At 51.0% G+C, this 15,066-nt stretch overlaps 8 protein-coding genes across 8 annotated transcripts; 5 read left to right on the top strand and 3 right to left on the bottom strand.

Moving 5' to 3' along the window:
• Positions 1–25: 25 nt before the first annotated feature.
• On the top strand, positions 26–685 carry G6M90_00g025160 (uncharacterized protein; the record flags this gene model as incomplete). Its single annotated transcript, XM_014692580.1, has 3 exons — positions 26–137; positions 309–507; positions 646–685. 3 exons carry the CDS (start codon positions 26–28, stop codon positions 683–685), a joined length of 351 nt encoding a protein of 116 aa, XP_014548066.1.
• Positions 686–1,242: 557 nt separating this feature from the next.
• On the bottom strand, positions 1,243–2,718 carry G6M90_00g025150 (uncharacterized protein; the record flags this gene model as incomplete). Its single annotated transcript, XM_014692581.1, has 1 exon — positions 1,243–2,718. One exon carries the CDS (start codon positions 2,716–2,718, stop codon positions 1,243–1,245), a length of 1,476 nt encoding a protein of 491 aa, XP_014548067.1.
• An 844-nt stretch (positions 2,719–3,562) lies between these two features.
• On the top strand, positions 3,563–6,738 carry KAP120 (Importin beta-like protein KAP120; the record flags this gene model as incomplete). Its single annotated transcript, XM_014692582.1, has 2 exons — positions 3,563–3,727; positions 3,781–6,738. 2 exons carry the CDS (start codon positions 3,563–3,565, stop codon positions 6,736–6,738), a joined length of 3,123 nt encoding a protein of 1,040 aa, XP_014548068.1.
• A 408-nt stretch (positions 6,739–7,146) lies between these two features.
• G6M90_00g025130 (uncharacterized protein) lies at positions 7,147–8,776 on the top strand (the record flags this gene model as incomplete). The annotated part of the gene is made up of 4 exons (XM_066129951.1): positions 7,147–7,269; positions 7,325–7,372; positions 7,439–7,560; positions 7,645–8,776. The coding sequence occupies 4 exons, from the start codon at positions 7,147–7,149 to the stop codon at positions 8,774–8,776; spliced, it is 1,425 nt and encodes a 474-aa protein (XP_065985748.1).
• Positions 8,777–9,092: 316 nt separating this feature from the next.
• On the bottom strand, positions 9,093–9,561 carry G6M90_00g025120 (uncharacterized protein; the record flags this gene model as incomplete). Its single annotated transcript, XM_066129950.1, has 2 exons — positions 9,093–9,376; positions 9,435–9,561. The coding sequence occupies 2 exons, from the start codon at positions 9,559–9,561 to the stop codon at positions 9,093–9,095; spliced, it is 411 nt and encodes a 136-aa protein (XP_065986036.1).
• A 1,453-nt stretch (positions 9,562–11,014) lies between these two features.
• On the top strand, positions 11,015–11,316 carry G6M90_00g025110 (uncharacterized protein; the record flags this gene model as incomplete). Its single annotated transcript, XM_014692584.1, has 2 exons — positions 11,015–11,191; positions 11,254–11,316. 2 exons carry the CDS (start codon positions 11,015–11,017, stop codon positions 11,314–11,316), a joined length of 240 nt encoding a protein of 79 aa, XP_014548070.1.
• Positions 11,317–11,340: 24 nt separating this feature from the next.
• On the top strand, positions 11,341–12,335 carry G6M90_00g025100 (uncharacterized protein; the record flags this gene model as incomplete). Its single annotated transcript, XM_014692585.1, has 2 exons — positions 11,341–11,616; positions 11,712–12,335. The coding sequence occupies 2 exons, from the start codon at positions 11,341–11,343 to the stop codon at positions 12,333–12,335; spliced, it is 900 nt and encodes a 299-aa protein (XP_014548071.1).
• A 560-nt stretch (positions 12,336–12,895) lies between these two features.
• G6M90_00g025090 (uncharacterized protein) lies at positions 12,896–14,097 on the bottom strand (the record flags this gene model as incomplete). The annotated part of the gene is made up of 4 exons (XM_014692586.1): positions 12,896–13,425; positions 13,498–13,809; positions 13,868–14,003; positions 14,065–14,097. 4 exons carry the CDS (start codon positions 14,095–14,097, stop codon positions 12,896–12,898), a joined length of 1,011 nt encoding a protein of 336 aa, XP_014548072.1.
• Positions 14,098–15,066: the final 969 nt, after the last annotated feature.

Raw genomic sequence — 15,066 nt, 5'->3', positions numbered from 1 at the left:
ACGCTCGCTCACGCCAACTGAAACCATGTCGTCGCCGAATAATACATCAACATCGTCCAGAGAGAATGCCGCCGCTGGTGCTGACGAGAAGCCTCGCTTGACTGAGGAGGAGAAGAAGCAGAATCACATTGCTTCAGGTATGGTGCCACATGACGTTATCTCTCCACCCGCCAACACCCAACATCCTGTATACTTCTGCTCGGCCGAATCAATGCTGCATGCATGCATTCGTTTAGATTTGTCAATCAGATACCTTTTTTCCCTAGACAAATTTTATTTACTTCTACTAACCTGCCTTGCTTTAATAGAACAAAAGCGTAGACAAGCCATTCGCGAAGGATTCGACCGCCTGACTGAACTCGTCCCTGGTCTAGAAGGCCAAGGCCGGTCCGAGGGTCTCGTACTGAAGCGCACCGTCGAATATATGCGCCAACAGATGCAAGAACGTCGCGCACTTATTGAGCGCATCGAGCAGTCAGGCGGTCATGTAGACGACGAGCTCAAGAAGTTAGTTTGCTCCTCCCTTAACCCCTACCCTCATTTCTCCCATTCAACGTCCACTGGCCGAGCGAACGCTGCCAAGCCGAAATGCTCCTGTTGTCTTCTTTCCCACCGCCGTTTACCATCTAACCATCTGTTAACCAGGGTGTTGAACGAACAGACTCATGGCCGCTCAAAGGGATGAATCCGGCTTATGCGTGTGACGATGGAATCTCCCAAACGTAAAAAAGTGCCGACGGGCCGGCCATAACAATCACTCCCTTTGCTTTGTGAGCACCGGAGGAGAAAACCATGTTTTACAAACAAATATTACCTCCGGATGGCGAGCTTTGTGTTGAGAATACTTGCGCTAGCTACATCCCTGTTCTTCGCGTGTCTGGGCGATTTAACAGAAAGAGTGTATAGCCCCAGCTTCTGAACGATACCTGAGCCGAGGTCTTTGCGGGTCGTCGCACATCATGTTTCATACCACAACCATCCCTAGTTGCCATTTCCGTCCCACAGGGAACTGCTGATGTTTTGGGGGAAGGGGTTCAGCATTACGCTGAGTCAGGGGTGGTGTTTCTGCATTTGGCAACGGATAGTTTAAGAAGTAGATGATGTGCGACTGTTGTGTGAATGAGCGGAGGGTCATCACGCAACAATTTTGGGACGTTATCCGGGGATGTGATGGGTATTCTATTGTGGGATCATTGAGGCTATAGTTTACAATGTATAAATACAAGACAAGTTTTAGTTACCCTATTCAAACGCGTCGGCCAATTTGCACATCTTGTCACGCATCTCCATGGGGCTCATTCTCTCTTTCCCGAGGCTGACTTGGCCATGCTTGACGTCCTCTTCGCCCACAACTAGGATCTGGCTGTAGCCGTTGATTCGTGCCTCTCGGATCTTGGAGCCGAGAGAGCGAGCACTATAATCGACATCGACTGCTAGGCCGGTCGGGTTCACGGGTCCTTCCGTGCTCGTTTGGCCTGCTTCCTTCTTCAGCCCGAGGAGGATCTCTTTGACTTCATCTGCCCAATCCAAAACGGGCCGTGATGTATTGACCGTGAGAATGATGGCTTGTCGCGGGTTGAGCCAAAACGGCCACCTGCCATCGTATGACTCAATCAGAAGGGCCATGAGCCGTTCCACCGAGCCCAATACCGCGCGATGAATCATGACGGGCCGCACGGGGCCGTATTCCGCCAACAAGACCGGATCATTCGTCGTCTCTCCCCGTGCTTCGTATTCAGGCGCGGGCGCCTGGTACTCGAGCGCGAAACGCTTGGGAAGCTGGAAATCCAACTGGATTGTGGCCGTCTGATGCTCTTTTCCATCCGAATCCTTGATCACAATGTCAATCTTGGGGCCGTAAAATGCACCATCCCCCTCGTTGATGCTCCACTCCATGCCCGACGAGTCCAGCGCCATCTTTAAGCGATCCTCGGCCCTGTTCCACTCGTCTTCGGTGCCGATGAAGTGGTCTTTTGGTCGGGTAGACAACGCAAGTCTGTAGCCGACACCCAGGCGGAGAACGCCATATACGACCTTGACAAAGTCCAACGTCTTCTTGATCTCTTCTTCGACTTGCGAAGGGCGGCAGAAAATGTGGCCGTCGTCCTGGTGGAATCGTCGTACACGGGTCAACCCAGATAGAGCACCTGAGATCTCGTTTCTATGCAGAGGGCTAAAGTCGGCATATCTGACTGGCAATTCGCGATAGCTGTGGACTCTGGAGGCAAATATGAGGCAGTGCCCCGGGCAGTTCATGGGCTTCAGGCCGTACTCGTTGTCTGCTTCCAAGTCGGGCTCGGCTGGGCCGTGGCCGCCTCCGCAGCACCCGCCTGCATCTTTGTCGGGGGTGCTCGTGTTTCCGGTCACGGTGTACATGTCGTCGGCATAGTTTTCTAAGTGGCCCGACTTGGCCCAGAGCGCTTTCTTATATATCGTTGGTGTGATGACTTCCTGGAAGCCATAGCGAGCGTACTGCTTGCGGATGAAGTCGATTAGCCGATTGAAGATTCTGGCTCCGTTTGGTAGGAAGATTGGGGACCCGGGGCTGTACGCGGAGGTGATGAAGAGTTCCTGTTGCAGGCCTATTTTTCTATGGTCGGGAGGTTCGCGCTTCTCTGGCTTTTGAGAGTACTGCCGGCGACAGAGACAGGCGGGACAGGTCCATCGCACGCGTGATATGCCCAGAGCCGCTTGTCTGGCAGCCCCTAAGCGTATCATGGCGGCGGTGGCTGTCAATGGCGGTCGAAGGCCACGATTGAAGCGCTTGGAGTTTGTCCGAGCTGGCCTTGTTGAGAGGTGAAGATGGAAGGGCTTCCTCAGCTCATTACTGGAAATGGAATGGATCCACTGACATCCATAGATTTCGTGCTGTTTTAGGGGTCCACTGGCAAGCAGAGGGCATGAGATGCCGTCCGGTCGACTTTAGACTTCAGAGACTGGCTTGTGTATTTCAAATTTGCAGGAGATTTGGCAAGATTACTAGTCTGATCGGGACATGGAAGTTGGTACATGTGCTCTAAGTTCCTAATTAATTTGCCTTTTTTTCTCTTTCTTTTTTTTTTGTCTGCGTCTCTTGCAGTCAATGGTGGCAGTGATGGGCTGCGTGTGGTAGATAATTCGCCGGTGCCCGACAAGGTGCAGCAGGTCACAGCTGAATACCCTCGTGTATGGTCAAATAATATACAATCATATCCGAGACTTGAATTCACCTTGAACAAGTCGGTCTACCAAGCCACGGCCAACTGCCGTGTTGTTTTACAGGCACGGATGCAGGTCAATGAGGCTGAACCGGGCTGGCTGGTTCTCGATTGTGGTTCAAGCGCTTAGTCCAGGTCAAGTTGGTGAGAGTCTAGTTTGACCCCTCCATTTTGTCTGAACCCCACCAAACCTGCCCGTGGGACATGCGTCGGTCGGTCAAGTTCAAAATTCAAGCTCTCGTGCTCCAACCCCACGGCGTTTGTTGGGACTAGGACGAGAGTGTTATTTCTTTGCTCAAAAGGCTGTACATAGCCTGTTATAGGGAGCGGCAGGTGGTTAGTTGAACCGTCCTGGCAAAACAACCATGAGCTTTGCTATCGAGGTTCCTGGCGAGGCGAATCCCCTGTCCCTCGAAACGCTGTGCCACGCGTTGCAGGCTGCCACTTCGAACGACTTTGCGCAAAGGCAGACTGCCGGGCAACAGCTTACATCTTGGGAGCAGACACCGGGCTACTATTCGTCTTTGCAGGTAGGAAGACATTTACGCCCGCACATGCCAAATGAGGGCTGACCAGGTGCCAGGCCGTGTTCCTCGATAAGTCGATCCCGACCAATGTGCGCTTCCTCGCCGTTATTCAACTCAAGAATGGAATCGATAAGTACTGGAGGCTATATGCGCATGTCAGGAATGGAATAAAACCGGACGAAAAGACCTTGATCCGATCTCGACTCTTTCAAGGAACAATTGACGAGGAAGAACGAAACCTGGCCCTGCACAATGCCCTTGCTGTGGCAAAAGTTGTGAGAATCGACTACCCGGCAAACTGGCCCGATGCACTGTCTCATACAATCGGCCTATTACGGTCCGGAAAGGATGGAAATCAGAAGCATCTATACGGAACTCTTCAAATTCTTCTGCGGGTGGTGAAAGAGCTGGGAACCGCTCGCTTGAGGAAATCACAGACAGCGTTACAATCCGTCACACCTGAGATTGTCTACGTCTTGAATGATATCTATGCCGAAAAGACTACACTCTGGTTATCATTCTTGTCCAGTAATCAAGGGTCCGGAGAGGATGCCAATGTTGCCATGCATAATAGTCTTCTGTCTTTGAAAATTATCAGAAGGCTTATAATCCTAGGATATGAGAGGCCGCACACCGACAAGTCAGTCGAACAATTCTGGACGATTTCTCAAAATCAATTTGGACAGTTTCTCAACTTTGTAGGCCAGGAACCCACCATACCTCCCATCTACCAAGACCTTGTTGGCAAGCATCTTCTCCAGTTTACGAAATTGCATATAGACATGGCCGAACAACACGCAGCGAGTTTCTCGATTTTACCCAATTCTCTTCATCTTGTCCATGCGTACTGGGATTTGGTTTCCAAGTTCGCAGAAGTCTTTGACTCGTCAGGCGGCATCCGTCAAGGTTCTGGGGACGCCGGTTCATCCAAGGCTAAGGTTGAGGGGCCTCTGCAAGAACGGCTGGCGCTTAAAGGCCTTCTTTTGCTCCGTGCCTGTGTAAGAATTGCATTTCAACCGGTGCAAACCTTCAAATACCGGACTCCCGAGACCAAGGCAGAGCAAGAACAGTCTAGAAATTTTATCAAAACAGAGCTTCTGAAAGACGATCTGGTCATTCAGATGGTTAACTCTATTATCACACATTTATTTGTCTTCCGACGCTCAGATCTTGAGGCGTGGGAGGAAGATCCCGAAGAGTGGGAACAGCAGGAGCAAAGTGAGGGCAACGCCTTCGAATGGGAGGTTCGGCCATGCGCAGAAAAGCTCTTTTTGGATCTGCTTACAAACTTCAAACAACTCATTATACCACCATTGCTTTCATATTTCCAATCTGCACAATCATCTCAGGCCGACATCGCCACGAAAGAGGCTGTGTACACAGCAATGGGCTTGGCTGCTGCCCATGTTGTCAATGTATTCGATTTTGACTCTGTTTTGTCGTCAACGATTGTGAACGATGCTCAACAGCAAGGTGGCTTGCACAAAGTCTTACGGAGACGCATCGCTATTCTAATTAGCCAATGGGCACCAGTTAAGCTGGCAGATACCAGCAGACCATTGGTGTATCAAATTTTTCAGCATTTTTTGAATCCCAATGACGAAACGAATGATCTGGTAGTGCAAATCACGGCTGCAAGACAGCTGCGGTGGATCGCAGATGAGCTCGACTTTAGCGTCGAGGCATTTTTGCCATATACTTCTGACGTCCTCTCTCAACTCATCCAGCTCATCCGGAACGTGGCCGTTGATGAGACCAAGCTGGCCATTTTAGAGTCCGTTCGAATCTTGGTAACGCGAATGGAAGAGCAAGTTTCACAGTTTGGCGACCAGCTAATGTCTGCACTTCCAGGCGTATGGGAGAACTCTGGTACCGAAGAATACATGATCAAGCAGGCAGTCATTGCTATCTTTGCAGCTCTTGTTATGAGTATGGGTGACGAGTCACAACGTTATCAGAACTTTATGATTCCTCTGCTATCAGAAGCCGCAAGGCCAGGGTCCGACATTCATGTCCATCTCATTGACGAGTCACTTGAACTGTGGAACGCAATTCTTATGCAAAGCAAAGCACCCCTTGCACCCGAAGTCATTAGCCTTGCGGAAATGGCTCTTCCTTTATTGGAGTACCAACCAGACACAGCATCCCAGGCACTTACGGCCGTAGAGTCGTACATCCTGATAGCACCATCTGCAATGTTGGAGGACAAGCTCCGCCGGCCAACGCTGGCCGCCCTCTCTGGCACTCTCAATTCCAAGAGCCGAGAGCAAGTTCGTCTGGGGACTGTTTGCATCGAGTACCTTATCCGAGCGGCAACACAGCTCGGTGGGTCAAACGGAATCTCAGTCATTGTACAAGACATGCTAGAAACTGGCTTCATGAACCAAATCATGACGAATATCCACGACGCATGGGAAGCACACCAAACAACCGGTCCTAACAGGAAGATTTCCAAGCTCAACACCATTACAGAAGGGGACTACCTGGCCATACTAGCCCGGATTGCCCTGGCCGAACCCAACATGTTTGTACAAATGCTCACTGCATTCGGATCCCTCGAACAAGTGTGGTCTTGGCTTTCTGCGGAATGGTTCTCACACCTCTCCAGCATGGACCACCAAGAACGCCAAAAGCTGTACCTTCTCGGCCTCACGAGGCTGATTGAACTTCCGTCTCCCATGCAAGAGCTCACGTTGTCCAAGCTCCAGGACTACTTCGACATGTGGACAAACGTCACCTCCGAAGTCCAAGAAGGGGAGTTGGGTGGTCATGATACACTTGTATGGGGCGAGCTGGAACCCTCAGAATACGATACCCCTAAGATGATAATAGAACGACAGACTATGGCCAAAGACCCGGTTCACTCGGTGCCGACATTCTCGTTTGTGAGTGCGAGGCTGCAGGATCTAGTAGCCCGGGTTGGTGGCGAGGCGGCGTTTGAAGAACAGTGGGCGGTGAATGTAGACAAGGATGTTCTGGAGAGGTTTGGGCAGTTGGCAAACGCGGCAAGATAGCAAAATAGGTTTATGAAGACATGAGGTAGAATGCCATGAATCCAATAGATGTCATACGAGCTCCCAGCTCGCCAAACTAACTCATTGCCAAAATAGATGTCATGGCACATTGCGTATACTACAAGAACTCTTGGTTGTCTTGGCTGTTCCACCTTGACCACGATTGCCAGCGATGGCGCAACTTTGTGGCTATCTGGGCGCAAAAAAGCCGGCCAATACCCTTCGCAAAGCACACCACACCCTCGGCTAGTGACTCACAACCTGGCTGTTACACGTATTGAATGGGGGGCTGAAATAAGGGTACTGTGAGGCCGCGGGAAGATGATATAATAACAGCAGTTGACTGCACTTTCTGGGCGTTGGCACTGTCCCTGAAGGCACACGACGTCGGACCGTGTGGTGTGCGCCATGACTGTAAACAGCTGGGATCTCTCGTTGCAAAGGGCTGTCCGCAGCAGCTGGGAAGCGACGAGATTCAATTGGTATCTGGGCTTCACTGCTTTTGGCGGGCCGCCGGTGCATTTTAAGATTGTACGTGTGCAAGACGGCTATGTGTGCTCGGCCAAGGTTAACAAACAACGAGCAGTTTCGTGACAAATTCGTGGTGAAGCTGAGATGGATAGATGAACAGCTGGTGCGCATCACACGCCGCAATGCCCCGAGTGTTTGTTGATTGAGAGATTTAACCGTACATTGACAGTATCAAGAGCTGTTTAGCATCTCGCAGGCATTATGTGGCCCCGCAAGCACCAAGATGCTCTATTGTATCAACCTCATCCACGGGGGCTTGCTTGCCGCCATCCTGGCGTTTCTAATATGGAGGTGAGTTGCAAAGGAGCCCTCGTCGTGGGCCAGGATATACAGGAAAGAGACACAGAGAGAGAGAGACTAAATATGCCTCGTCAGTCTGCCCGGCGCATTGGGCATGTTTGGCCTGTCCATCGGCGTCTCCAACATCCAGGATACTCTACCGCGGGAGGTATACGCGCTCCTGTCCGGCCTCAATGCCGCCACCGTCGGCATCATTGCACTGGCAGCGGTTGAACTTTCCGGCAAGGCCGTCACCGACCAACTCACCCGGATACTGGTCTTCTTGGCGGCCACGGCGGGAATGCTGTACAACGCACTGTGGTACTTCCCGGTCCTGATGGTACTGTCCGGCTGCGCCGCCGTCATACATGACTACCGCTGGCTTCACCGGCCGGTTCGCAACGTGAAGAGTTTATGGGTGAGGCTGGGAGGAGCCTCACCGGAGCCAGGACGGGTCGTTGGTGAAGGAGGAAGCGTTCCTGGCGAGCACGACGTCCCTCCATCAGAGGACCCTGAGCCTCGTACTATCCCGCAAGAATACCGCCTCGAGTTCTCCTGGAAGGTCGGGACGGCAATCATCACGGCATTCTTCCTCACCTTCATCGTCATCATGGTCCTTCGTGGTGTTTTGCGCAGTCCGCCCATGCTGTTTAAACTATTTGCAAACTTGTACCTCGCAGGGACCATCATCTTTGGCGGAGGACCAGTCGTCATTCCCTTGTTGAGAGAATACGTCGTCGCAGAGGGATGGGTCAGTCCCCGCGACTTTCTCATCGGCCTCGCCATCACCCAGGCTTTTCCAGGACCAAACTTTAACTTTGCCGTCTTCTTGGGTAGTCTGGCCGCCATCAACAGCGGGTATTCTTCAGTGGCAGGCGCCATTCTTGGGTTCTTGGGGATATTTCTCCCCGGCATTATACTTGTCCACGGAACCATGGGCGTCTGGAGCGCCTTGCGGAGCAGGCCGTGGGTGAAATCCGGACTGAGGGGCGTGAATGCTGGCGCTGTCGGGTTGATCTATGCAGCTGTGTATCGCATATGGCAGGTGGGTTATATCGATGAAGGGTTTCAGTCAGGGAAGAGCCTTGGTGACGACCCGTGGTGGGTGGTGGTCACTGCTACGACGTATGTAGGTGGGAGGCATTTTGGGGTTCCCGCGGCGCTTGCGATTGTGCTTGGGGCCGTGTTGGGACTGGTGAGGTATGGTGTTGTTTCGGCTCGAAACTAGTAAGCGATATGGAATTTTATTGGAGGTGTGTCGTTGGGTTTAAATATTGTTGCTTATTTTACGTTATTTCCAGGTGCTCCGTAGTAGAATGAGGCTACATAAAGTATTGACGCATATCATGATAGAAGGTACAGCATTCCAGCTGACAGTACTAGCTCCATTATGACTACCCTAACACTATCCCGCTTCTTTGTGGGTTGCCGATGCTCGGAGCTTCGAGAACGAGATTCACCCTCAAGAGCAGGGAAGCCTTGCATTCCATGGGCGATCTGCAAGAGATGTACGGCGGTGGAGGAGGCCGGACACTGATTTCTTTTCATTGGAACTCTCTATTGCTCAAGGACGAGGAGTTGCCAATGTTGTCGCGACTAGATCCAGTAGTAGGAGAGAACGGGCAAAGAGACCAAAAAGGGTCTGCAAGACCATAGTCCCATCCGTTTCTCTGCCAGTTAGACTGCCATGAAGGGGCTGGAAGCCAGCCGGGGGCGTTGCGAGAATCCTCCATATCCAGGTTTGCGGGCCGGTCAATTTCTCTTGAAGTATCTGAAGCTGAGGATAGCGGAGGGGGGAAATTGGTACACTGCGTATACATGCTATCTACTACAGATTCTATTAGTTTTCATGAATTACCATAAAACTCGCATACAAAGCCTCGTACCTGACATGAAGCCTCCTGCTTCAAGACTGGGAGGAACCATACGGTTGATCTCAATGGCGGCGGCATGGTGGAGGGGGGAATAACCTGCCCTGAGGGACCTCCCATGAGCCTTTGGTAGTTCTTCCATTCGTAGCTGCTCTCATATCGTAGAATAGGAGGACAGTAAAGTTTTCTGTAATGCGCTCGAGGTAGTCTTTGGTATGTTGCTCAATGTTTTCGGCATCTCGGCAGCGTTGATTAGGGTTATTGCGTAGTGTCTCTTTGATGATCTGCTTTCCGGTGTCCATAAGACCCGAGAATCCCGTAGAGCTGTGTAGTATATCTATCCCCAGTTGAGCCGTAGCAGCAACGGCCTCGAAGACGGGATTTTCTATCTTTGTGTTTGCGAAATTCTGATGGCGTGGAAGCGTCGAGGCTGAAACTGGGCAAAAGACCGCTGAATAGGCAGGGACTCCTCTCTCTGAACCTCCCTCCACTGGACCGTGGCAGTTCGAAGTACGCGACGTTGAGACATGCTCCTGCCTTGTTCGTAAGTATATACTAATATACCACGATGTACTATACTACTTAATTAATACTATAACAAATACTCTTAAAGATATGGGTCTAATAACATACATTTTACCCTCCCCCAGTTTGGGGGCGTACTTTGTAGAAACGATAATTCTTTTGTATAAGTGATCAATGAGTAAGTGGATAGAGAAGTAGCCTCGGAAGGTGTCGTGAGAATCGATGCCTACGGGTACGCATCGCGCATTTATATTCTTCTTAGCCCTCTGAACCCTTGTAGATACATGCTGATACTAGCATTGGACTTGACCTGTACGCGCCAGTCGTCGCAAATGTTGGTTTACAACAGATTTCAAGTAGCATGGACGAATTCATCTAGAACGTCGACTGGTACCTACGAAATGATACAACTCTACACTCATGGAGCGAACAGTTAACAAACAATCTTATTCTTGGCCTGGATGCAGGCAAGAAGCAGCTGTTGGCCGTGTTTTGCGTCCACCACACGCTACCAACACACCAACACAGCCACACATCATCAGATTCATCGCACCATGTATTGCCGTGCGCCCGACCTTCTGGTGATCAGAGCCGGCCTATACAAAGGAGCACTGACCAGGCAGACCAGTGAATCCCATTCTTGTCAAATACAATTGAAACAAACAAACATGGAACCAAGACGGCTGCCTCCGTAGCTGCATGCAAGCAAAGCGCGCGTCATTCGATGACACATGCTCATGCCTGGTAGTAACGGGGCGGCGCTCACCCAACTGGCAACACCCAACGACGGTACTTCCTTCTTCATTCGCCAGCATCGCCTCTCGATCCGCCCTTGAAATGTTGATTTCTCAAAAGACCTAAAAGAGAGGTGTAGCCGTGCATTCTAGGAGGGCAAAAACAACACCGCCCAGAGAGCGTCAAGATTCGGCACCAAGATTCCATTCCGCAACATGGCGACTCCCAGGACGACAAACTCAACAGTCTCCGTGTCCACGTTGGATCCGGATCATCATGCCATATTTACACGGGCTCTTTTAAATGTTCTATCTACGCAACTGGCAGAGTTCACAATGGCCCAGCTTGCCGATGGACTTCCGACAATAGACGTCTACCGCGAAGGGTACTCGAGGAGGAACCTGGGTGGCAATCCTCTACTCCCCCATGAGTCCCTCTGCGAGGGAGCCACGGAAAGGACGAGGGCTTTTCGTGCCGAGTTTGACCCTTCTGTTCTACAATTTAAAACTTCAGTACGTATGGCACAATGCTTACGGCTTCAAGGGAGAATGTGCAGCTAATTCAAGGCAGACAGTTGGTGCAAGCATTCCAAAACGCTGATCTGGGAAGCCGACAATTTGACTTGCGACTCATCTAAATGGTGGCAACTGCAGTCCATGCCATGGCTGTATACCTGTTAAATCTTGAAGAAAAGTCACACAAAGGTGATATTCAGAGCGTCGTCACATACGTGGAGCCTGACAAGACATATGAATGGATGCCAGGAAAATGGACCACGCGCGAGGCTCTACCAGCCTTTGCTTCAATATTCTCACATGCGCGTTATACATTCCACGAGAAATATCCAAACGGCGCGGCGGACATGGCAGGCTATTGGGCAGAGGACAGAATCTTTGGCGGTGTCATACTCTTCGACAGGGGCAAGTCAGGGACAGAAGTAAGCATCCTCCACCTACCATTACTCTTTTGCTCGAAAACTAACTGGATTCCCAGTGCAAATATGTATATATACACTCTGGAAGGGTCCGATAGACTGTTCGCATCTGGAGACCGCTCGATACCCAGTTCAAACAAATGATACATTTTCTCAAAGTCGGTCCTCCAGCCGCCCAATGCCCGTTTCCTCTGTGCGCAGATAAGAAAGTTAGACATCGATATGGTGATTATGACGCCATGGCATGGCATAATATCTATCGCGATCCATGGGAGAGGGTACTTCCCCCGCAGAAGAACTGGGATGCTATCAGGAGGAACACCTTTGACTACCCAGAACTTCAAGAGCAAATATTCGATAAAATTTCACATGGGCCTTTTTATACGATTACCCGAAATGCAAACACATTTTTGGACGTAAGGAATCTAGATGAGCGGAATAAGCATGACAACGCAGAAGCGGCTAGCAATCCACAGAAACAAGGCGAAGAACAACCTTGTGAAACTATACCCAAAGCAGGCAGAGAGGTCGATGAGCCCCAGGGTAAAGAGCCCGAGGCTGCAGAAGTCCAAGTCACGGAGCCAGAGGCCTCAAAAATGGTTGACGAATCAATCGAAGCAGATGGCTTCCGGACCAAGGAGTACAAATCAACAATCTCTGGGGCTGAAAATCCTCAACTTATCGATCCATCTGCCCATGAAATCCTCACAAACAAGTCCTAAATTGCAGTGTTGGAAATTGCCCTACCACAGCTGAAGGACGACCCGGTATCAACACCCGCGGTGAATGACTCTGGGACTAAGGGGAAGGAAGTCGGCACTGTTGAAACGGACATGGTTGGACCGACAAAACCCACCTTGACTAAATCAGGGATCAAGAAGAATATCGCTGTTAATGAACCTCGAGATAACGGACAAGTGAAGGGAGAAGTCAAGAGACGACATTTCATAAAAGATCAAGACACAAGTCAGTAACACATGTTTGATCGGCAAACGAATAACAGAGTGTATGAGCGGGATCCTGCTAAACAAAGGCCTTGAAGATGACTGGGAATAATATACATATGCAGAACTCTCAAACAGCGAGGAAATGATTTTAGATAACGACAGATAGCCAGGTAGCATGATTGATTTATAGCAGTTTTGGATAGTCTCACGTTACACCAGACTAATGGCCAGAACGGATAGGTTTTCAAAATGCAAAGGTACAGAAGCAATATTTCGAACCTGGAGTGCGTCAAGACCATTACTTGTCATCATCTACAACTTGTCGCTTGGTACATTTACAAACGGCTACCGCCTTCTTGTGGCACCTTGACAACAACCTTTCCCCAAGTCCCACGCCCCGACAACGCGACCAGCGCATCCTTGACTCTATCTAATCCGACAAACTCCTCGTCTGTGAATTCTGTTCCCCGAAGCTTGCCCTCCTTGACAAGCTTTGTGATGCCCTGCCATACGACGGGGATGGTTTCTCTCTCGTTGATGCTGTACGCGCCCCAGTGGATGCCCACGAGAGAAATGTTCTTGAGAAGAACCTTGTTCATGGCCACTTTTTCGATGGCGCCGCCGGCGAAACCAACAATTAGAATCCGGCCGTTCCAGGCAGTGCACTTGGTGGACTTGTCGACCAGCCCAACAGGGTCGTAGACAATGTCAACTCCGCGACCCTTGGGCGTCAGCTTCTTGACTTTGGCAGGCCACTCGGGGTCCTTGTAATCGAGGACGTGGTCTGCACCAAAGGACTTGGCAACTTCTAATTTTCTGGGCGTGGAAGCAGTGGCAATGACTGTAGCACCAAACGCTTTTGCGACTGTGAAAAGAGCGTTAGCTCACAAATGGTGCGTTCTGATATGTGTCGACTTTGGAGAGACGGGCAGCGAACCTTGAACAGCAGCCAAGCCGACACCACCCGCGGCGGCGTGAACCAAAACATAATCTCCCTGCTTCACATTGGCTCGTACTACCAAAGCGCCGTAGCTGGTGGGAGCGGTGATAAACAAGCCGGCTGCCTCGGTGAACGACCAGCCCTCGGGCACAGGCAGCATAGACACCTCCTTGGCAACACACTTGGTGGCGTATGCTCCCTGCGACGCGCCAAAAACCCGAGCTCCCCTGGGAAACCTGGGGTTCTTGGACCCCTTGGGCGTGGAGATGACGACGCCAGCGAACTCGGCGCCGGCAATCCATGGGAAAGCTGTCTCGGTAAGCAAATGGGGAGGCTTGCCCAGTCTTGGCCAACGGGGGATACATACGTGGCTGGTTCTGGTACTTGCCAGCAATCTGGAGAACGTCGAAGAAATTGGTCGCAGCGGCGCGAACCTCGATCAAATACTCGTCATCTTTGGGCACGGGGTCCGCAAGCTCAGACACCTTGAGCTCTGTTGGAGACTTGGGCCGCAGGTTAGTTCGCCGGATCCCCTCGGTGCATGATGTGAGCGGGCTGCGGTACCTTGACGTATTCTTGAACTTGAATGCCCTTCATTTTCGATTCAATGGGCTCCGCTCCAGGAACAAAAGATGACGGGAACTTATGGGGACGAGGTTCAGTTGGAGGTGGCCGGTGATGGGCGGCGATGGGCGGCGATCGGAGCGGAGGCCCGGGTTTATGAATATGGTGGAGAGCCGAGGCATCCCAGCGGCGTTACCGAAATACCGAATAGCGCAACTGGCCACTGAGACAGCTCCAGGTCCAATGCGTGCGCGCTGGATCTGGGGATCTGGGCGGCTCCGGCAGTGGGAACCCGCAGTGCCGCAGTGCCGCAGGGGGGTGGGCAGGCCCGATGATATTGCCTAGATAGGAAAGCTGCTCCGGCTCAGAGATGCCGGCGCGACTCCAGATACGCCGCCTTGAATTTTTGTCATGTTGGACGAATGAGTGGTTGCGTCCATTTTCAAGAGGACGGCTCATACTCGTTTATCTCGGTCGCACTATGTGCTTCCCAGAAAGCAGCGACAAGGGTGGGTGGTTTAGAATCTAAAATGCAACCTTTTTCTACCATCTCCCACCTCAACCGCTCAACATGACTTGCAAATAAGAAGTAAGAATCTAGCCTTGATCTAGATTTGAATCGCCTTGTCCGTAGGTCATCTATGGCTATCTGATGTGCCAAACATTACCATTGCTAAACGTGGGGTCCTAATAACTTATGAAATCATACCAAAGTCCTCAGACGAGCCCGGCTTTGGACAATGGGAGACGTAGATGCGCCATGTATCTGCCCCAAGGCCACTTCTCTCACTAGATTCGTGCTCCATTCAAATGCCATGACACTTTTATGTCTATAGTTCGTGTTGCGTCAGATGATCAATCTGCATGTGGGATTGTCCATTACCTCATAAAATTTCATCTCCGCCGTCCCTTCACTTGAGCTGAAAAACCAAATCCACAGCATTCTGATGACTTATTTTCTATTCCCTTTTTCAAGAATGTGGATAATGGATAATAATTGCC

Source organism: Metarhizium brunneum, chromosome 1 (genome assembly GCF_013426205.1).
Source record: "Metarhizium brunneum chromosome 1, complete sequence".
Classification (NCBI taxonomy): domain Eukaryota; kingdom Fungi; phylum Ascomycota; class Sordariomycetes; order Hypocreales; family Clavicipitaceae; genus Metarhizium; species Metarhizium brunneum.
The sequence above is the reverse complement of the archived record's forward strand: the minus strand, read 5'-3'. Positions and strand labels throughout refer to the sequence as shown.